Here is a 21,765-nt window from a genome sequence, read left to right on the forward strand (position 1 = left end):
CAAGTGGGGAAGGGAAGTGAAAAAGAGGATGGGTGGTTGAGGCTACTTATTTGCATTCGGAAAACAAAGGGTGTGGGCTGTGCGTATGCTTGTTTCTCGTTCTGCGTAACGAAGGACGAAGGAAGGCCAATCAAAAGCTTCTTTTCCATGTTATTCATTGCTTCAAAACGCGATGCCCTAGATCGAGGAGGAATGATGGTAATTATTAGAATCCCCGCTTGAAAATAAAATAATAAAAGATTGTTAGGAAATATTGATTTGACGAAATATTAAATCTAGGATAAGGCAATGTATATACGGTTATTTAACAATGAATTTATGTAATTATAGGTTAATTAAACGTAATTTAGAATCCTATAATGATTCATGTGGATCAAATGAATCCTAATTGGCTATCTCCAAATATGTAGATTCGTCATTCATTATATCGATGACGTATCACATATTTCGTGTTCATGAATATACGAATAACTGTAAATTTTGTAAGTAATATATTAATGAAGAACATGAAGATATTTTTCACGTGAACTTAATTTTATGTTTAACCTTGACAACTTGTTTATCTTTAAAGAAAAAAGTAAATACTTCGTTTATCTAGAAAATATTGGTCGTAATGTTACCGTAATAAATGTAATGTTTTTCAGAATTTTTTTTCATACTACAGATTAGATAAATGGTATGTATAAAAGACAATGCGAATACAAGGTAAATAAGTACAATATATTACAGAAGATTGAATTCTTAACAAAGTTTCATCATGAAAAACCCGATTCTGATTCTATTCGCTGCTATAATAGTAGCTTTGGGATTCTTGGAGATAAATGCTGAACCTGTAGCAGATGCAATGGCTAATCCAATTCCTCATTCAAGGAAAAAACGATTAAATGTAAGTTTTTATTAATTGTTTTATTCGTATAATTTTTTTCTTAAGAATCTTGTTATATTTTTAATTCAATATAAAAACGTAATTATTACACAAAAATGCGATAAACCGATATTTAACAAGAAAACAATATTATTATAAATTTTCATCGATTTTAAAAGGAATATTTTTGTCTGATTTTAGCCAAAACTGTTGGGATCTCTTGTAGGCTAACCACTTTTATGATTGCTTCAATTCAAGGATTACATTATGAATAATTGAACTATGGAATGAACGAAAATATTATATATACATATATATATATCCTATATATAAATATCATATGGTGTGTGAATACAATACATTAAAATAATAAAAAAAATTTTAATAAAACCTTATATTCAATATTTCATTTGTTTTACCTAAACGTGAAATATTAGTGTAATTTTCTATATTAGAAAATACTATTTTTATTTTGCAAAATAAACTTCTAAAATGATTCTAAATAATGACAATAATGTAATTACAATTACGAATTACATCATAATAAATATTATACTTATTTGTTCTTCTGTTAAATATTAGTAAAATTATTTTCATTATGAGTCACATGAGAAATTAAATATTTTTATTATGAAATAAAATAACAAAAATAATTTATTTAATCTCTAGAGACACAGTGATATTTAGTAATTAAACGTATAATTTTTCAATATCAGTACTAGAAATATAGAAAACATAAATATATTTATTTACAAAAACAATTTACGTGATAATAAACCCAAAATATTTTTCAAGGTGCCCAACTACAATATGAAAAGAATTCGTCATGTTATATATCTGCATATTCTCAAATATTATTGTCACAAATGTAAATATAATTCGTGAGTAAAAAACTATTGAAGTACATATTCAACAACTTCTGTTCATTTTTATAAGTTACTAAACATTCATATATATATATATATATACGCTTTTGCAGTTTTACTATAAAAATACTTCGTGTGTTTCTTAATCTATATTTTAAAGTTTATCTTCGTTATTAAAAGTTATACTTCACGCATTAGGCATTAAAGCATTTGTAATGTTAGTTTCGTGACATGTTTGATTACGAGGAATGATACTAATTTGTATATAAGTCTACCCGAATGAGATCAGTAGCATAAAGTATTATACTTCACGTCAAAAAAAAACACAAACAATCTTTTCATCATGAGAAATATGATTGTAATTTTGTTCGCTGCTTTCATAGCAGTCTTTGGTATCATCGGAGCAAATGCCGCTCCTGAAGCCAGTCCACTTGCAAGCCCACTTGCAAGTCCACTTGCTAGTCCACTTGCTAGTCCCAATCCTAGTCCACTAGCTGACCCAATTGCTGAAGCCAATCCAGATGCTTTTGTAAGTATTGATTAATATTTACGTTAACCTGACTAGTATTTTTTAATGCGTCATCATATCTTATGTAATAAATAAAAAAAAGCTTATTTACAAGAATATTTTGTAATTGACTTTTATTTTTGTTTTAGGTGGGACCCCTTCTCGGCCTTCTAAAGAAACTGGTTGGTTAAATTGTTGTTTTTTTTTCAGAAAGTAAATAAAATGTTTTCATGGCTTGGAAGAATTATCTTAAGTTATGATAATATGATTTATTGTTTCTATTAAATTCACCAAAAATTATAAAGCTATTCTATTTGCTTTGTTTCTTATTTGATTAAATGCACGAATAAAATTCTATTACATATTAAAAAAACGTATGATTGTCACTTTCTTTAAACATTATTACAATTCCATTGCTTCCTATATTCCTGCCAATTATTCCCCTGCAAGGTGAAAGAAGTAATGCAGTTCTATTGGATATTGAAATTACTTTAGTACCTAATTTCTCAAAACAAAACATATGTGTCCTAATTAATGAAAATGGTCTAAGTCATGTATCTCTTGTTTCGAGATATTTAAAGATTTATATTTGAACACTATCTGAATTCCATATAATACTGAAATAACAAACATTATCTGACGATTCATTTTTAACAATATCTTGAAAATTACATTGAATTTATTTAGTTTAAAATAATGTGGTTTGTAATAACTGATAAACTCATTTTTTTTTTCATTTTGACTTAGACCATTTTCTTAATTATGGGCACATATATAAATCAATATAATTTTAAATATCTAATTTTGTAAAAATTATTATTATTGTAAGGGATAAATTGCATGTCAGAAAATTCTTAACAAAAGTGATGACCAAAATTATAAACGAATTATATTTACTATAAAGCTATGTGTGTGTGTGTGTTGCGTTTTCTTAGTACTTTATTTGTATTTTTATAAAATTTTAAAACAGTTTACCTTAATTACCAGTTTAAATCAAAATTGTTAATAATTTTGAAGAAAACATAATAACTTTATGTTCTTCCATGAGGTATTAGTAAGATTATTTTTATTATAAGTCCCAGCAGGTATTAAATATTCTTCTAATGAAATAAAACAACTAAAATAATTTGCAGAATGTTATTTATTTAATCTCTTGAAACGTAGTGAATATTTGATAATTAAACGAATACTATTTCAAAATAAGATCTTGAAATATAGAAAACCTGAATATATTCAATTACCAACAAATTTTCATGATAATGAACCAAAAATATTTTCCAAGGTGACCTAACACAATATGAAAAAAATTCGTCATGTTACATATCTGCATGTTCTTGACTATTATTGTCATAAATGTAAGTAAAATGCGTGAGTAATAAACTTTGGAAGTATATATTACTAGATTCATTTTTATAAGTTATCTATTAACAAAATGTAAAATTACGTATTGGCATATTTGTAGTTTTATTGCAAAGATACTTCGTGTTTCGTGATCTATGTTTTCAAGTTTATCTGTATTATTAAAAGTTATACTTCACGTTTTGTTCATTAAAATATTTCCAATGTAAGTTTCATGACATGTTTGGTCACGAAGTATGATACGAATTTGTATATAAGATTATGCGAGTGCGATGAGTAGCATAAAGTATTTTACCTCAAGTCAAATACAAACAATCCTTTCATCATGAGAAGCTTGTCTATCATTTTGCTAGCTGCTTTCATAGCAGTTTTTGGAATCATCGGAGCAAATGCTGCTCCTGAAGCCAGTCCACTAGCAAGTCCACTTGCAAGTCCACTTGCAAGTCCACTTGCTAGTCCATCAGCTGAAGCCGATCCAGAAGCAATAAATGTAAGTGTTGATTAATAATTACATTAATCTTACTAGTTTTTTTTTTTAATTCATTAGTATATATATTTCGTGATATATTGCATAATGATTATTTACAAGTTAATGAACTAATTGAAAAATGTTCTTTTTTAGTGGAAAAAGATTGCAGAAGTGGGAGGAAAAATTTTGAGCTCGCTTGGTTAACTTACTGTTTATTCTGAGAGAATAAAATAGGATGTTCTACAAGGAATAAATGAATTATGCTGACTCTCGATAATATGATTTATTGTTTCTATTAAATTCACCAAAAATTATAAAAGCTATTCTATTTGCTTTGTTTCTTATTTGATTAAATGCACGAATAAAATTCTATTACATATTAAAAAAACGTATGATTGTCATTTTGTTTAAACATTATTACAATTCCATTGCTTCCTATATTCCTGCCAATTATTCCCCTGCAAGGTGAAAGAAGTAATGCAGTTCTATTGGATATTGAAATTACTTTAGTACCTAATTTTTAAAAACAAAATATCTATAAATCCGTATTTTTCTTAAATATTTAACTTTTGAAAATTATTTTTTTTGGTAAGAGATAATGTTAGAAAATTCTCGTCAGAAGTAATACTTAAATTATTAATAAATTGTATATATTATAAAACTGTGTGTGGGTGTGTGTTGTTTATTCTTAGTACTTTATTCGTATTTTTATACCATATTAAAACAGTTTCCCTTTAGATACCGGTTCAAATACTAAACGTTAACAATTTTGAAAAAAAAAAAAAATGATACCTTTATGTTCTTCCATAAGATGTTAGTGAGATTATTCTTATTTTGTGTAACAACAGATATTAAGTAATCCTTTAATGAAATAAATCGACTAAAATTAATGAAAGAATTTAATTTATTTAATCTCTAGATACGCAGTGATATTTGGTAATTAAACGAAAAAAATTTTCAAAATCAGATTTTTAAATATAGACAACATAAATATATATTTATTTACTGAAAAATTTTCATGATCATAAACCGACATTATTTTTCAAGATGACCTAACTCAACATGAAACGAATTCGTCATTACATATATTTGTTTATTTTTGAGTACTATTGTCACAAATGTAAGTATAATTCGTGAGTAATAAACTAGTGAAGTATATATAGCTTCAATTTATTTTTATAAGTTACCAAATATCTATATATGCTTTTTCATATTTGTAGTTTTATTACAAAGATACTTCGTGTTTCGTGATCGATGTTTTAAAGTTTATCTTCGTTATTAAAAGTTATACTTCACGCATTAGGCATTAAAGCATTGATAATGTTAGCTTCGTGACATATTTGATTACGAGGTATGATACTAATTTGTATATAAGTCTAAGCGAATGCGATCAGCAGCATAAAGTATTTTACTTCACGTTAAATAAATACAATCCTTTCATCATGAGAAATATGATTGTAATTTTGTTCGCTGCCTTCATAGCAGTTTTTGGTATTATCGGAGTAAATGCCAAACCAGAACCCAATCCACATGCAAGTCCCCTTGCAAATCCCAATCCTAGTCCACTAGCTGACCCACTTGCTGAAGCTAATCCAGAAGCTATTGTAAGTATTGATTAATATTTACGTTAACCTGACTAATATTTTTTAATGTATCATCATACCTTATGTAATTAATAAAATAAAACTTATTTACAAGAATATTTTGTAATTGATTTTTTTTTTTGTTTCAGTGGGGAACCCTTCTCAGCCTAGCCACATCACTGCTTGGTTAATTTGTCATTTATTTAAAAAGTAAATAAAATATTTTCATTGCTTGGAAGAATTATCTTGAGTTCTGATAATATGATTGGTTGTTTCTATTAAATTCAACGACAGTATAAAACTGTTCGATATTTTATGTTTCTTATTTCATTAAATAAACGAATAAAATTATATTACATAATTAAAAATCGTATAATTGTCACTTTCCCAACACATTATTACAATTTTATTGTTTAATATATTCCTGTTGATTATTTTCTTATAAGATGAAAAAATAGTTCAGTTGTACAGGATATTAAAATTATTTAAATATTAAATTTATAAAAATGTTACACATAAATAAATTTATATTTTTTCTAAATAATTAATATTTGATCATGTTTTTATTTTAAGAGATAAATTGCATGTCAGAAAATTCTTAACAAAAGTGATGACCAAAATTATAAACGAATTATAGTTATTATAAGACTGTGTGTGTGTGTGTGTGTGTTGCGTTTTCCTAGTACTTTATTCGTATTTTTATAAAATTTTAAAATAGTTTACCTTAATTACCAGTTTAAATCAATATTGTTAATAATTTTGAAGAAAAAATAATAACTTTATGTTCTTCCATGAGATATTAGTAAGATTATTTTTATTATGAGTCCCATCGCATATTAAATATTCTTATAATGAAATAAAACGACTAAAATTAATTGCAGAATTGTATTTATTTAATCTCTAGAAATGCAATGATATTTTTTAATTAAAAGCATAGTTTTTCCAAATAAGATTTAGAAATATAGGTAATTTAAATATTAGTTGGTTCGGAATGTCGTTTCATTTTTTGCTGACGCAATAATGGCATTAGTTGATGCAAAACGACAAATAGTAACACATGAGATCGATGAGAAGTTACATTTATCAAATTCAACTATTTAGAACCACGTGAAAGGTTTAGGTTTAACCTCGAAGCAAAAATTGTCTTCATTTTTACAAAAGAAAAACGAAATGACTTTCCAAACTACCTAATATATTTATTTACCAAAAAATTTTCATGATAATGAACCCAAAATATTTTCCAAGGTGACCTAACTCTAATATGAAAAGAATCCGTCATTTTATATACCTTCATGTTCCCAACTATTATTGTCATAACTGTAAGTATAATACGTGAGTAATAAACTTTCAAAGTATATATTACTAGATTCATTTTTATAAGTTATCTATTAACAAAATCTCAAACTACGTGTTTATATATTTGTAGTTTTATTACAAATATACTTCCTGCTTCGTGATCTTTTTCTTAAAGTTTATCTGCTCAATTAAAAGTTATTATTCACGCATTATCCATTAAGATATTGATAATATTTATTTCATGATATATTTGATTACAAAGTATGATACTAATTCGTATATAAGACTGTACGAATGCAATGATTCACATAAAGTATTTTACTTCACGTCAAATACGCACAATCCTTTCATCATGAGAAGCTTGTCTATCATTTTGCTAGCTGCTTTCATAGCAGTTTTTGGAATCATCGGAGCAAATGCTGCTCCTGAAGCCAGTCCACTTGCAAGTCCACTTGCTGGTCCATCAGCTGAAGCTAATCCAGAAGCAATAAATGTAAGTTTTAATTAATAATTGCATTCATCTTACTAGTTTTTTTTTTATACATCAGTAGATATCTTGTGTGATATATTGCATAATGATTATTTACAAGAACATTTACTAATTCAAATGTTTTTTGTTTTTTTTTTCAGTGGAAAAAGATTGCGGAAATTGGAAAGCAAGTTTTGAGCGCGCTTGGTTAACTTATTGTTTATTCTGAGAGAATAAAATAGGATGTTCTACAAGGAATAAATGAATTATGCTGACTCTCGATAATATGATTTATTGTTTCTATTAAATTCACCAAAAATTATAAAGCTATTCTATTGGCTTTGTTTCTTATTTGATTAAATGCACGAATAAAATTCTATTACATATTAAAAAAACGTATGATTGTCATTTTGTTTAAACATTATTACAATTCCATTGCTTCCTATATTCCTGCCAATTATTCCCCTGCATGGTAAAAGAAGTAATACAATTCTATTGGACATTGAAATTACTTTAGTACCTAATTTCTAAAAACAAAACATATATAAATCCATATTTTTTTTAAATATTTAATTTTTGAAAATTATTTTTCTTGTAAAAGACAAATTGTCTGTTAGAAAATGCTCGTCAAAAGTGATTACTAAAATTATAAATAAATTGTATTTATTGTAAAACTATTGTGTGTGTGTATATTGCATTTTCTTAGTTCTTCATTCACATTTCAATATTTGAAAACATTTTTCCTTTAGATACCAGTTCAAATCCTAAACGTTAACAATTTTAAAGAAAAAATAATAACTTTATGTTTTCCCATTAGATATTAGTAAGATTATTTTTAATATGAATCACATCAGCAATTAAATATTTGTATAATAAAATAAAACAATTAAAGATAACAGTAAAATTTACTTATATTTATCTATGAAATACTAATCTCTAGAAACATATTAATATTTCGTAATTAAACGCATAATTTTTACAAATCAGATCTCCAAATATAGAGAACAAATAAATACATTTATTTATTCAAAAATTTTCATAATCATGAACCGACATTATTTTCCAAGATGACCTAACTCAACATGAAAAAAATTCGTCATTACATATATTTGTATATTTTTGAGTACTATTGTCACAAATGTAAGTATAATTCGTGAGTAATAAACTAGTGAAGTATATATAGCTTCAATTCATTTTTATAAGTTACCAAATATCTATATATGCTTTTTCATATTTGTAGTTTTATTACAAAGATACTTCGTATTTCGTGATCGATGTTTTAAAGTTTATCTTCGTTATTAAAAGTTATACTTCACGCATTAGGCATTAAAGCATTGATAATATTAGCTTCGTGACATATTTGATTACGAGGTATGATACTAATTTGTATATAAGTCTAAGCGAATGCGATCAGTAGCATAAAGTATTTTACATCACGTTGAATAAATACAATCCTTTCATCATGAGAAATATGATTGTAATTTTGTTCGCTGCCTTCATAGCAGTTTTTGGAATTATCGGAGCAAATGCCACTCCTGAAGCTAGTCCTGTTGCAAGTCCACTTGCTGAAGCCTATCCAGAAGCAGTTGAAATAAGTATTTATTAACAATTACTATAATCTGACTAGTTTTTTAATCAGCAGTATATCTTATGTAATAAATTGCATAATGCTTATTTACAAGAATATTTTGTAAATGAAACGTTTTTTGTTTTTGTTTCAGGGGACAGATGCGGCTATAGCTCCTAAGAAATTGTTTGCTTAACTTATCATTTATTCCGACAATAAATAAAATGTTTTTTATAGCATGTAAGATTTATCTTGAGTAATGTTAATATATAAATAAACTGATAAAATTCTATTACATATGAGAATCATTTGATCGTTTATTTCCTATAACCTTATACTATAACTAGGGATGCCCCGCCACACGTTGCTGTGGCTCACAATCAGTCCGATACATACGTCTTTAAATCAACGAATTACCTTATACCACCATCTGTTAGAATCTTATCGAACTAACAGATATAATCATGACTCTTTGTTAATAAAGAAATAATTCGCAATAAAATAATATTACGATTATAAATTGATATATAAACTATCCTATCTTTCAAATGGAATGAAACTGCACACTGTGTGGAAAATTTGATTAAAATCGGTTAAGTAGTTTAGAAGTCCATTGCGAACAAACAACGTAACACGTAATTTATATATATATATATATTAAGATTTCCTATTTTTCAAATACTTTATTTCTTTTATACAAATCTTTAATTCAAAAGATATATTTGTAAACGATGAATCTTATATTTTAGTTCCATTTACTTTAGATTCAATTTTCTGTTTGAATACGCTTTCAATCTTAGTTAAACAAAACTCTGTGATAAACATATGAAATAAAATATCATAGTAAACGATAAGCAGTATATATAAAGATATCGTTTACTTAAGAGAAACTGTTAGCGAGATAACATTCAAGACAAAGTGATACTGACGATAAAAGACTGCTGCTTCCGAAAAGGGTCTGATTTTTTCCGATTTTCAACCCCACCTCCAGTAACACTTGAGGCCAATAAGATCATTTTGGATATAAATATTTGAAAGAAATTTTAATGTGAATAATAATTATATAAACTTATATGAATATTCATCCTAATAAATAATATTTCAATTATGTTCTGCCAATGATTTTCTTATTAAATGAAAGAAATAATGCACCTCAATGGGATATCAATGTTAAAAAAAATTATCTAATATCTAATAATTCTATATAAAAAGAAAACATATTTTCAATTTTATTTTATTTTTTTATAAAATTATTATTATCATAGGACAAAATTGTCAGCTAGACAATACTTCCAAAAACTGATTATAATAATTAAAAATAAATGATAATTATTATAAAACTGAAGCGCGTTACCTAACTTACTTAATGCGTATTTTAATATCATTTTTATAAATTTTTTTTAGTAGTATAATTATTTTCATTATGAGTCTCACATTAGAAATTAAATATTCTTATTGCGATATAAAACAACAAAAATTATTTCAAAAATAATTTATTTCATCTCTAATGACACAGTGATATTTAGTAATAATTAAACCTATAATTTTTCAAAATCAGATCTATAGAAATATGAAGAACCTAAATCTATTTATTAACCATAAAATTTCCATGATCATAAAACGACAATGTGACATTTCCAATGTGACCTTACTCAATGTAAACAGAATTAGTCATGTCACATATCAACACATACATAAATATTATTATCACAAATTTAAGTATAATTCGTGAGTAATAATCTATCGACGTAAATAAAACTTCAGTCCATTTTTATAATTTATCAAATATCCATATATACGTATGTGCATATTTGTAGTTTTATTACAAAGATTCTTCGTGTTTCGTGATCTATGTTTTTAAGTTTATCTGTATTATTGAAAGTTATACTTCACGTTTTGTTCATTAAAATATTTCCAATGTAAGTTTCGTGACATATTTGGTCACGAAGTATGATACGAATTTGTATATAAGACTATGCGAATGCGATGAATAGCATCAAGTATTTTACCTCACGTCAAATACACACAATCCTTTCATCATGAGAAATATGTTTGTAATTTTGTTCGCTGCTTTCATAGCAGTTTTTGGAATCATCGGAGCAAATGCCGCTCCTGAACCCAGTCCACTTGCAAGCCCACTTGCAAGTCCACTTGCAAGTCCACTTGCTAGTCCCCTTGCAAGTCCACTTGCTGGTCCATCGGCTGAAGCCAATCCAGAAGCAATAAATGTAAGTGTTAATTAATAATTGCATTTATCTTACTAGTTTTTTTTTATACATCAGTATAAATCTTGTGTGATATATTGCATAATGATTATTTACAAGAACATTTACTAATTCAAATGTTTTTTTTTTTTTCAGTGGAAAAAGATTGCGGAAATTGGAAAGCAAGTTTTGAGCGCGCTTGGTTAACTTAATGTTTATTCTGAAAGAAAAAACAGGATATTCTACAAGGAATGAAGGAATTATGCTTATTCTCGATAATATTATAAGTTCTGTCTGTTAAATCAATCGAATTTCTTATCATACTTAATATTCCATTTTTCTTATTTCATTAAATGGAAAAATAAAATTCTATTGGATATTAAAAGCATATAATTTTGTCTTTTTAATGACCTCACTGCAATATCCTTTTTACCTGTGTTGTATTTGTAAGATTAAAGGAATATTTAATGGAAAATGAGAGACAATGATGCTCGCAATAACTAAACTGTTAACATAAATAAAAAAAGAAATCGAATAATATGTTTTTTAAAAATTATTCTTTTATTTAATAATATTAATAGCTACGTGCATTTTTATGATAATAACTATGATAATATATTTAATTCTTATTTTTCATGATATTTTTATCCTATGCTTATTATCTCTAAAATAAACTGTTTAAAGTATTGACAAGAAGATAAAATGTTATATGTTTTTTCGATAAGATATTAGTTATATTACTATCATTTAATTATTGTTCGAAGAAATTGACATTCGTGTATATATATATATATACACATAGTGCAAACGCAAGTAATTACAGAAACCTATTTTGTTAAACACCAAAAACACAGTAAGGCAACATCATGAAAAACACGTTCTTGATTCTACTTTTTGCTACGGTTACATTCCTGGCATTCTTTGCAGTAAATGCTGAACCAATTGCAGAACCATTGGCCGAGCCATTGGCAATTCCAAATGCTGAACCTTTGAGGAATGCAGTAAGTATTTATCATTAATTATATACATCCAATTATTATTTACAAAATATAATAATTATTAATATTATTATTATAATCTTTAGAAAGATCAACTTTGGAATGAACGAAAATATGATAAATTTATTCTATTTCAGTTGATGCAAAAACTTATAAAGAAACTCAAAGGCTAGATGCTTTTCGTTATTTTCAAAAAATAAATTCTATGCTCTTTATGGAAAACATAACGCATGTATTTAAACACACGACAATGATATTATATAAATTACTATGAATATTAAATCTTTTGTTTATTCTTAATCCCTTATCTCACGTTATTTTTTATTTATATAAACCAAATAATGCAATTTTAATAAATATTGAAATTGTATATAATATGATTATTTTGTAAATCTTTTTTCTGACATTTTACATAAATACAATGTCAATTAATTTAAACTGAATATTTTTAAATGGAAATATATAGTCTATAATAAAACTTGGGAGTTATTTAATACTTTCATATTAACAAAATGATATATATTATTATAATAACTTTCCATATAAATATTCCCAATATTATTTGTTGAGTAAATATAAAAGAATAATTTTTTTCTGAAACTTTTTGTCGTCCTGTAAAGTATTGTACTGATGAAATTTTAAATAAATGCACTGAAAATTTAATCTCGCACATGTTTTCAATTTTTAATAAAATTTTGTTCAATTTTTTTACTAAATTATTGCAGTTAAATGTACTATTTGGTACATTACAATTACACAACTAAGTTACCTAATAAAAATAAATTAGTTATTTGTACGTTTTATAGATTACATGTTCTTGTTAATGAATTTCAAGAAAAACATTTAAGTTACATTATTCTCAATAAAAATGGAAGAAATCATGTTTTTTGATAAGATATAACTACTATTATTATCATGACGTCTTCAGCTATTTATAACAAGATACTTTCGTGTATATGTAATATTATTAAAATGAGACTATTATAAATAACTATTTTACTCAATATAGTTAAAAACACAAAAAAACTTCATTATGAAATTAACCTATTTATAATTTCTCTTATTCGTTGTTAACTAATGTATAGTAAGTTCCATTAAAATTATTAAATGTTCTTTCAAATTAACAATTTAATATTTCATACTAATACAACTACGTATTACAATTTTGTACTGTTACGAAACGTAAGTTCACTTATCAGATTAACGGTTATATAATTTTTTAACCAAGGTCTTGAAAATTAAACTTTACTTCTTTTACTGTAAAAACAAAAAAAAAACAAAGAAACAAACAAAAACCATGATGCACGATTTTTGATAAAAAAAAACATTAGTAATGGTGAATATCGTGACATGTTTGGTCACGAAAAAGATTTTGGTTTGTGTATATAAGCCCGTAAACTCGTGTAAGAATAAACATAAACAGAATATATTTTACTCAACGCGAAATATACATAAACAAATTTCATCATGAGAAGTATCTCCATTTTACTTTTTGCTGTAGTAGCAGCTTTGGGATTTTTGGCTGTAAACGCCGAACCAGAACCAAATCCAGAACCTGAAGCCCGACCAGTAAGAAATATTAATTCTTTAATTACTTAAATTATATGTTTCTTTACTTTTTTTTTATTCGTAACTTATTTCAACATTGTTTCATAAATACATTTAATTTATTTGTTTGTATTTCAGCCTGGCTTCACACCCTTCCGTCTTGGCTAACCTGTCATTGTTTCTGAACTTCAAAAAATGGTCTTCATATTAATGATATATATTACATGATACATTTTATGATCATATTATAGATACATATTATGATGATAATATAATATTCTTCAAGCATTAAATCTTAATCATTTATTCTTATCCCCCTTATTCGCTCCTATGTTAATTAAATTCGTTTATACGATAAGATTTAATCACAATAAATACGTCGTTTAAATATATGCTAGTAACATTTAGAATTGTCGTTGGTAATATTTTACTTTTTATGTTGTTATTAATTTTTATGAATTAAACCTTTGACTGCCAGACATATTTGGAGCGTCATGCTTTAAACTTTTGAAAATATAATATTATTAAGTTACTGATATAATATTGTAATAGTATTTACAATAGTTGATAATTAATGTTTTTTACATCATATAAATATTTTTTTCAACCCTTTTAATAATTCCTTACGAAAATAACTATTTGTAATTAATCTAAAATGGCAACAAACACTACGAAATATCTCGTAGTTGGCAGTCAATGGGTTAAAACGATGACCTAATTATTGAATATTCAGCACAGCTTTGAACTATTTCTCAATGTTATGTGTGCCTCACGTGAACGGATCAAAGTTACTCATTATTTTTCATACATAAATACAATGTACATTAATTTAAACTGGATATTTTTAAATGGAAATACATAGTCTAAAATAAAACTTGGGAGTTATTTAATACTTTTATATTAATAAAACAATATATTATTAAAACTTATGAAAAAATTATTCCTAATATCATTTGTTGAGTAAATCAATTTCTTAAACAATGTCTTGTTAATTTATTGAAGTCTTGTTAAATAATATTTTCATTGAACATATTTAAATGTTAAGAATAACACAAAATACAATCATTAGAACTTTATGTGTCAAATTTTGGATTATCTAATCTAAGACAATTTTGTGTATTAAATAAAAAAAAAACAATAAATGTGTGTGTGTGTGTGTGTTCATAGTAAAAAAAAAAACTTGTCATATTCATGTCGTGATATGGTTGGTCACGGAAAAGATATTAGTTTCTATAAAAGCCCAGGTACAAAAGTAGCAACTGTAAGAAACAATTTTACTAGACTCCAAATACTTAGAAACGATTCATTATGGAAGGAGCAATGGTAATCCTACTGTTTGCTATGGTCTTAGTTTTGGCATTCTTCGAACTAAATGCCGAACCATTGGCTGATCCTTTTGCATGGCCAAAACCTTTTTCTAATCCTTGCAGACCGGTAATTAAATTTTTTCTTTAATCTTATATACATTTTGAATTACTTTATCGTATGCGTTAATAATTTTAATGTAATAATATTTATTACGATTTATTTTTATTAGTATAAGATATTATTATAGAAAAATTAATAAATGTTTTTCTTCTTTTTATTTCAGATTAAGCCTGGACAAAGTCCACCTATAGATTGTTCACCCTAATATTTTCTTTTTAAATATCAATTGAATTTCTGTTATTGAACATATGTGTGTTCAACATATGCTATACTTATTTTAGAGCAAACTTATTATTATATCTATTCAGAATAAAATTATAAATTTCTTTAGAAAATATAAGAAATATATTGTATTATGAAAAGAAAATATATATATAAATAAAATTTTTGATAAACTAATTATTTTTGTTGATTTATTTTAATGTTACTGTCTTTACCCATCTGATGTTTAATTGTACACGTAAATAAAATTCTTATTAGAACCTAAATAATAATTCCAGAAATAAAGGAAATATCTTTCATGAAATGTAAAATGTAAATTACCTAAGACATATTATCTTTTTTACAAAAATATGTAAACATTTTTTTTATTTAAGCTTTAAACGACATATATTTGTAAAAGTAATAAACGTGTAAAATGCAACTGTAATATGTTTTTATGTTTCAAATTATTATATAACTTAAGTTAATTACTTATATTTATAGTTTTCGGAATTACCTTACCAAAAAAAAAAACTTGTATTATCTTTGATAAAAGAAAGCAAATCAACATGTTTTCTAATAAAATTATTACTAATAATAATTTTATGATCCATTAAGTAAGGAAATAGATATTTACGTGTATATAAGCCTAAGCAAAATTAGTAGCTACTAAGAGTTATTTTACTGAAATAAGTCAGAAAATTAGTAGCTACTAAGAGTTATTTTACTGAAATAAGTCAGAAAATATCATCATGAGAATTACATATTTGATTTTGTTATTTGCTTTTGTCATATCTCTGGCATTCTTCGAAGTAAACGCTAGTCCTCATAAAAATGGGGGATGGGCTAAGATAATTTGTGAAAAAATCAAGGTAATCGATTAGTTTATGATTAGTTACTTTGTTCTAATAAATAATGATTATTTCTAATAAGATAAACTTTTTAATGGAATAAATACATAAGTGATTTTTATTTTACAGCATAAAGGTGCACCATTACCTCCAATATGCAAATAAGAAAATGGACCAATGAATAAAATATCTTCTACGAATTTATAAAAAATGTTTTATTAAATATTACTTATGAATATATTATTGTAATTGTTTTATCAGCTTTGCGTATGGATTAATAAAATCAAAAATATATTAACTTATGCACCATATGAAAGAATAATTTTTTTCTGAAACTTTTTGTCATCCTGTAAAGTATTGTACTGATGAAATTTTAAATAAATGCACTAGAAATTTAATCTCGCAAATGTTTTCAATTTTTAATAAAATTTTGTTCAACTTTTTTACTAAATTATTGCAGTTAAATGTATTATTTGGTACATTACAATTACACATCTAAGTTACCTAATAAAAATAAATTAGTTATTTGTACGTTTTATAGATTACATGTTCTTGTTAATGAGTTTCAGGAAAAACATTTAAGGGGACCTTCTACTCTGCAATTTAAAAATTTTTTTTTTTTTTTTTACATTTTTCGAATGTATATATATGTAGAAATATTGTGTTAAAATTTCAAAAAGATCCGATGTCTCTAACTACATTTTTGGTGCCTGAACGTAACTACCTCGGACCGCTTTCCTGAGCGTTCGGCGCGCACGGACGACTCTTATCTTGTTCAATCCCTTTCTCTTTCATTGTTTATTCAAGCAGTTTTTTTTATTGTAATCTGTATAATCGGCCGGTAATGGGCCGATAATAAATGCCGGTAATGGGCCGATAATAAATGCCGGTAATGGGCCGATAATAAATGCCGGTAATGGGCCGATAATAAATGCCGGTAATGGGCCGATAATAAATGCCGGTAATGGGCCGATAATAAATGCCGGTAATGGGCCGATAATAAATGCCGGTAATGGGCCGATAATAAATGCCGGTAATGGGCCGATAATAAATGCCGGTAATGGGCCGATAATAAATGCCGGTAATGGGCCGATAATAAATGCCGGTAATGGGCCGATAATAAATGCCGGTAATGGGCCGATAATAAATGCCGGTAATGGGCCGATAATAAATGCCGGTAATGGGCCGATAATAAATGCCGGTAATGGGCCGATAATAAATGCCGGTAATGGGCCGATAATAAATGCCGGTAATGGGCCGATAATAAATGCCGGTAATGGGCCGATAATAAATGCCGGTAATGGGCCGATAATAAATGCCGGTAATGGGCCGATAATAAATGCCGGTAATGGGCCGATAATAAATGCTGGTAATGGGCCAATAATAAATGCCGGTAATGGGCCAATAATAAATGCCGGTAATGGGCCGATAATAACTGCCGGTAATGGGCCGATAATAACTATTATTAATCGGCCAATGATCAATTACCATTAATGGGCCGGGGTTATCATTTGGATATTGAGCCCTCTATGGGCTATTAGAAAACGTCAATGATCGGCCGTTAGTTGTCATCCTTTGCCCGGCGATTGGCCATCCAAGGGCCTGTTTTCAAACTTTGTATGGGGAATTATTAATATCACTCGACTTGAAAAAAAAAAAATAAATAAATAAAAGAATAACTCCATCCCAACTTTTCACCTTTACCAACCCCTACCCCAACTTCTTCTTCATATTCTTCTTCTTCCTCTTCCTTTTCCGCGTTGTGTTTACACTTCCCTTATTATTTTCATTTCAATTCTCATTATAATATCTTCGACAAGGAAACATTTTTATGTCATAAAAAGAAAAAGAAATGAGAAATGTTTAATTGATCATTGAAGTTGAATTTTATAAAATAACAGATTCCCATGTTCTCAACCCTTTTCAAAGTTTGTTTGCATTTTAATTTATTTTCATTTCAACTTGTTCGTACACTTTCGACGGAGACTGTATCTTTCCTTACAAATAGAAAGGGATCATAATATCTCACGATTCATACAAAAAGAAAAAAGATAATAATAATTACCATACGTGTTCCATCGACTGGTGTAAGTACCTCAAAACTAAGGCACAGAAGCAAAAATACAAGCATCCTCCGGCACTTTCTAAAGATGTACAGAAAGTGCTGAAGCCTATTTATGAGGATCTAAGACGGACTAAGAAGGATTTCAAACAGTGATGAAGATAATGGAAACGATGGGCATGAAACTTGGGCCAGGAGCGATCGACTTTGCTAAAAGACGCGACGACCGACGTATCGAATCTGCGAACCGTCGAAGCTCTGAGTGCTCAAAAGATACCAGATCAAAGTGGAAGAAGGCAAGACTGGAAGAAATTGAAGAATATGAACAAGAAGAAGGTCTATTGTACGGTCCAGGCATAGCAGATTAAGTTTAGGTAAGAATTTTTAACGATTTTGAGTAGAAAAAAACTTTAAACGCGTTTATCTCGAAACTATGTTTTGAAATACTAGCTCCATCGTATCTCACGAACCAGTAAACCGATTCTTATAAAATTTAATCCACATATTCTACACATGAGCTGTAACAAAGTGACGGAGAGTTTTTTCTTATATTTTAATTTTTACTATTTATTTTTAGTCAAAAACAATAAAAAAAAAGGTCAAATTTACGTTTTTTTTGTAATTTGTCCACCATTTTTTTATTTATTGATAAAATTTTTATATAAAACTGTCACTTTGTAGCTGAAGTCATACAGAATATAAAACCATTTTACTTGTATGTTTCAGGTAAGCCATTCTCAAGTTCTGATGGAGCTACCAAAGCACTAAAGTTTTAAGGTGTTTTTTTATACTACTGTTTTTGCAATAAAAAATTAATTAAAATGAAAAAATAAAAATTAATTTATATAGTTTAAGACTCAATTTAACAAACCCAACAACTTTTAGATCGATATCTTTTATAGTTTTCTTGGAAAAAATTCGCGAAAATAGCCTTTTTTTTAGGTGCTCAGAGTAGAAGGTCCCCTTAATGAGTTTCAGGAAAAACATTTAAGTTACATTATTCTCAATAAAAATGGAAGAAATCATGTTTTTTGATAAGATATAACTACTATTATTATCATGACCTCTTCATCTAATAATAACTAAAACCGTGATGCACGTTTTTTGATAAAAAACATTAGCAATTTGGAATATCGTGACATGTTTGGTCACGAAAAAGATTTTGGTTTGTGTATATAAACCCGAAAACCCGTGTAGGAGTAAACATAAACAAAATATATTTTACTCAACGCGAAATATACATAACAAAATTTCATCATGAAAAGTATCTCCATTTTACTTTTCGCTGTAGTAGCAGCTTTGGGATTTTTGACTGTAAACGCTCAACAAAAACCAATTACAAAACCCGGAAAACGACCGGTAAGAAATATTTATTTTTTAATTACTTACATTATATGTTTTTTTACTTTTTTTTTTATTCGTAACTTATTTCAACATTGTTTCATAAATACATTTAATTTATTTGTTTGTATTTCAGCCTGGCTTCTCACCCTTCCGTCTTGGCTAACCTGTCATTGCTTCTGAACTTCAAAAAATGGTCTTTATATGGATGATAAATATTACATGATACATTATATGATCATATTAATGATACATTTTACGATGTTAATATAATATTCTTCAAGCATTAAATCTTAATCATTTATTCTTATCCCCCTTATTCGCTCTTATGTTAATTAAATTCATTCACACGATTCCTATCGTGTGACTAAATCCTTATAGTCACATTAAATACGTCGTTTAAATATATATGCTAGTAACTTGTAAAATTGACGTTGTTAATTTTACTTTTTATCATGTTATTAATTGTTATGAATTAAAACGATGACCTAATTATTGAATATTCAGCACAGCTTTGAACTATTTCTCAATGTTAAGAGCTTCACGGAGGTGAACGTATCGTAGTTATTAATTATTTAGTTTAGTCGCATACATTCTATTCATTTTTTTTATATTCGTCTGTACGTTATGTAATAAATCGTATTATGATTATTTTTGTATATTATAATTTTTCATTCTGACTTAAGCCAAGAGACAGAAATCATGAATAATATATGCGGTTAACCTACCGTTGTTGTCCTAAATAATAAATAAATATCTCTACGAAATGTAAGACATATATTACATCATAATAATATACAATTATACGAGTATTAACTCTCGTAAATACATTTTAATCCTACTTTCTCGAAAAATATATAAAATTAATATACCCATTGTACAACATTGTCACATTTTACCAGTATACTTTGAAATCTCACGTAAATGATGATTCATTGTCACATATCTTCTGTTTTTTTTTTCTTTAAGTTTTGTTTTTTTCAATATAAATAAATTGTATAATTAAAATCATGGAAGTGATATATATATATATTACAATTAAATGTTAATCAAATAAACTTAATTTAAATATAACAGACGTAATCGTTAATAATATAATAAATATGAAAAATAATAAGAAAGTTGTAAAAATATCCTTGCTTTTCATTGCTTTTTTTTTTTATCTTTCATCTTTTATTATTTAATGTATATTTTAATGGCACTTTTATCATATGTCTCGTGACTTACATATCTAAAATTATGCTAAATAATGGAAGTAATATAGCGCGTTCTTTGTTAAAAAAAAAAATACTAGTTAATGATATTATCGTGATATGTTGAGTCACGATGTAAATAAATACTAAACGTTTATATAACAACATGTAAAAATGTAAAGAAATAACAAGAAAGTATTTTTCTTGACGTCAAATATACGCAGAAACTTTTTATCATGAGAAGCACGATCTTGATTCTACTTGTTGCTGCGATCGTAGCTTTGGGATTTTTTGGAGTGAATGGCGAACCTGTAGCTAATCCATGGGGCTATTGCCTAAGCTTTAGCTGATCCGTAACCTGGCGTAAAGGTAAATAAATTTAATAAGAAAAAAAAAAGAAAAGAAACAAATCTATATGATAACATTCTTTTTCTGTAAATACAAATTGAAATAAATTTTATATATTTTATTCGAAAGAAAATGAAAAATGTATCTTATTGAGATACCATACACGATAGAATATAATAAAACAAATAACAAATAATTATTATACATAATAAATCATAATTGGTGTGATAAATAATATCATTTATATTATGTTTATTGATATGATAAAAACTATTTTAATCATTTCTACTTGTTGTTAATTTTTTAAATAAAACATACCAAATGATATAATTGTACTGTTATGATTACTGTTATGATTATCGTAGAACAAGTATGTGATCTCAACTAGTCAGAATTTATGTCTAAAAAAAAAATGAATAAACGGAATTCACACTAAGTAAGTAATACGTTTCGATAGACCTTCTTGTTTCGAATAAATTGAGAACCACTGTCGGTGTGTAATATTCCGGTGTATCGTGGTAAAAACACTGAAAATGAATTAACTTTTTGTTCAGGTGGCTCGACTATAGGTCGGTTATGTTTGAGTCACATTGTGAGGGCCGAAGAAAA

At 26.8% G+C, this 21,765-nt stretch overlaps 5 protein-coding genes and 2 long non-coding RNA genes across 7 annotated transcripts; all 7 read left to right on the forward strand.

Moving 5' to 3' along the window:
- The first annotated feature begins 2,017 nt into the window (after window positions 1-2,017).
- On the forward strand, window positions 2,018-2,612 carry LOC149031784 (uncharacterized). The gene is made up of 2 exons (XM_089174723.1): window positions 2,018-2,260; window positions 2,389-2,612. Exons 1-2 carry the CDS (start codon window positions 2,075-2,077, stop codon window positions 2,428-2,430), a joined length of 228 nt encoding a protein of 75 aa, XP_089030849.1. The 5' UTR covers window positions 2,018-2,074; the 3' UTR covers window positions 2,431-2,612.
- Window positions 2,613-3,870: 1,258 nt separating this feature from the next.
- Window positions 3,871-4,455, forward strand: LOC149031785 (uncharacterized). The gene is made up of 2 exons (XM_089174609.1): window positions 3,871-4,088; window positions 4,221-4,455. The coding sequence occupies exons 1-2, from the start codon at window positions 3,924-3,926 to the stop codon at window positions 4,269-4,271; spliced, it is 216 nt and encodes a 71-aa protein (XP_089030735.1). The 5' UTR covers window positions 3,871-3,923; the 3' UTR covers window positions 4,272-4,455.
- A 996-nt stretch (window positions 4,456-5,451) lies between these two features.
- On the forward strand, window positions 5,452-12,466 carry LOC149031786 (uncharacterized). The gene is made up of 5 exons (XM_089174726.1): window positions 5,452-5,671; window positions 7,209-7,439; window positions 7,577-7,622; window positions 12,045-12,187; window positions 12,322-12,466. Exons 1-5 carry the CDS (start codon window positions 5,510-5,512, stop codon window positions 12,355-12,357), a joined length of 618 nt encoding a protein of 205 aa, XP_089030852.1. The 5' UTR covers window positions 5,452-5,509; the 3' UTR covers window positions 12,358-12,466.
- LOC149031787 (uncharacterized) lies at window positions 8,757-9,279 on the forward strand. The gene is made up of 2 exons (XR_016177314.1): window positions 8,757-9,010; window positions 9,137-9,279. It is a non-coding gene; the product is annotated as an uncharacterized LOC149031787 (long non-coding RNA).
- LOC149031788 (uncharacterized) lies at window positions 10,968-11,579 on the forward strand. The gene is made up of 2 exons (XM_089174660.1): window positions 10,968-11,210; window positions 11,343-11,579. The coding sequence occupies exons 1-2, from the start codon at window positions 11,022-11,024 to the stop codon at window positions 11,391-11,393; spliced, it is 240 nt and encodes a 79-aa protein (XP_089030786.1). The 5' UTR covers window positions 10,968-11,021; the 3' UTR covers window positions 11,394-11,579.
- Window positions 12,467-14,999: 2,533 nt separating the features above from the next.
- LOC149031789 (uncharacterized) lies at window positions 15,000-15,559 on the forward strand. Its single transcript, XM_089174812.1, has 2 exons — window positions 15,000-15,166; window positions 15,324-15,559. The coding sequence occupies exons 1-2, from the start codon at window positions 15,041-15,043 to the stop codon at window positions 15,363-15,365; spliced, it is 168 nt and encodes a 55-aa protein (XP_089030938.1). The 5' UTR covers window positions 15,000-15,040; the 3' UTR covers window positions 15,366-15,559.
- Window positions 15,560-19,481: 3,922 nt separating this feature from the next.
- LOC149031790 (uncharacterized) lies at window positions 19,482-19,906 on the forward strand. Its single transcript, XR_016177325.1, has 2 exons — window positions 19,482-19,633; window positions 19,752-19,906. It is a non-coding gene; the product is annotated as an uncharacterized LOC149031790 (long non-coding RNA).
- Window positions 19,907-21,765: the final 1,859 nt, after the last annotated feature.

This window comes from Polistes dominula, unplaced genomic scaffold, assembly GCF_049000335.1.
Source record: "Polistes dominula isolate Pdom_NZ unplaced genomic scaffold, Pdom_raw_medaka contig_16, whole genome shotgun sequence".
Lineage (NCBI taxonomy): Eukaryota > Metazoa > Arthropoda > Insecta > Hymenoptera > Vespidae > Polistes > Polistes dominula.

Coding starts and splice junctions, on each gene's coding strand:
- LOC149031785 (XM_089174609.1), top strand. CDS start 3,924: ATGAGAAGCTTGTCTATCATTTTGCTAGCTGCTTTCATAGCAGTTTTT. Junction 4,089..4,220: donor CCGATCCAGAAGCAATAAAT/GTAAGTGTTGAT, acceptor GTTCTTTTTTAG/TGGAAAAAGATTGCAGAAGT.
- LOC149031789 (XM_089174812.1), top strand. CDS start 15,041: ATGGAAGGAGCAATGGTAATCCTACTGTTTGCTATGGTCTTAGTTTTG. Junction 15,167..15,323: donor TTTCTAATCCTTGCAGACCG/GTAATTAAATTT, acceptor TTTTTATTTCAG/ATTAAGCCTGGACAAAGTCC.
- LOC149031784 (XM_089174723.1), top strand. CDS start 2,075: ATGAGAAATATGATTGTAATTTTGTTCGCTGCTTTCATAGCAGTCTTT. Junction 2,261..2,388: donor AAGCCAATCCAGATGCTTTT/GTAAGTATTGAT, acceptor TTTTTGTTTTAG/GTGGGACCCCTTCTCGGCCT.
- LOC149031788 (XM_089174660.1), top strand. CDS start 11,022: ATGAGAAATATGTTTGTAATTTTGTTCGCTGCTTTCATAGCAGTTTTT. Junction 11,211..11,342: donor CCAATCCAGAAGCAATAAAT/GTAAGTGTTAAT, acceptor TTTTTTTTTCAG/TGGAAAAAGATTGCGGAAAT.
- LOC149031786 (XM_089174726.1), top strand. CDS start 5,510: ATGAGAAATATGATTGTAATTTTGTTCGCTGCCTTCATAGCAGTTTTT. Junction 5,672..7,208: donor AAGCTAATCCAGAAGCTATT/GTAAGTATTGAT, acceptor TTGATTACAAAG/TATGATACTAATTCGTATAT. Junction 7,623..12,044: donor GCAAGTTTTGAGCGCGCTTG/GTTAACTTATTG, acceptor AAACACAGTAAG/GCAACATCATGAAAAACACG.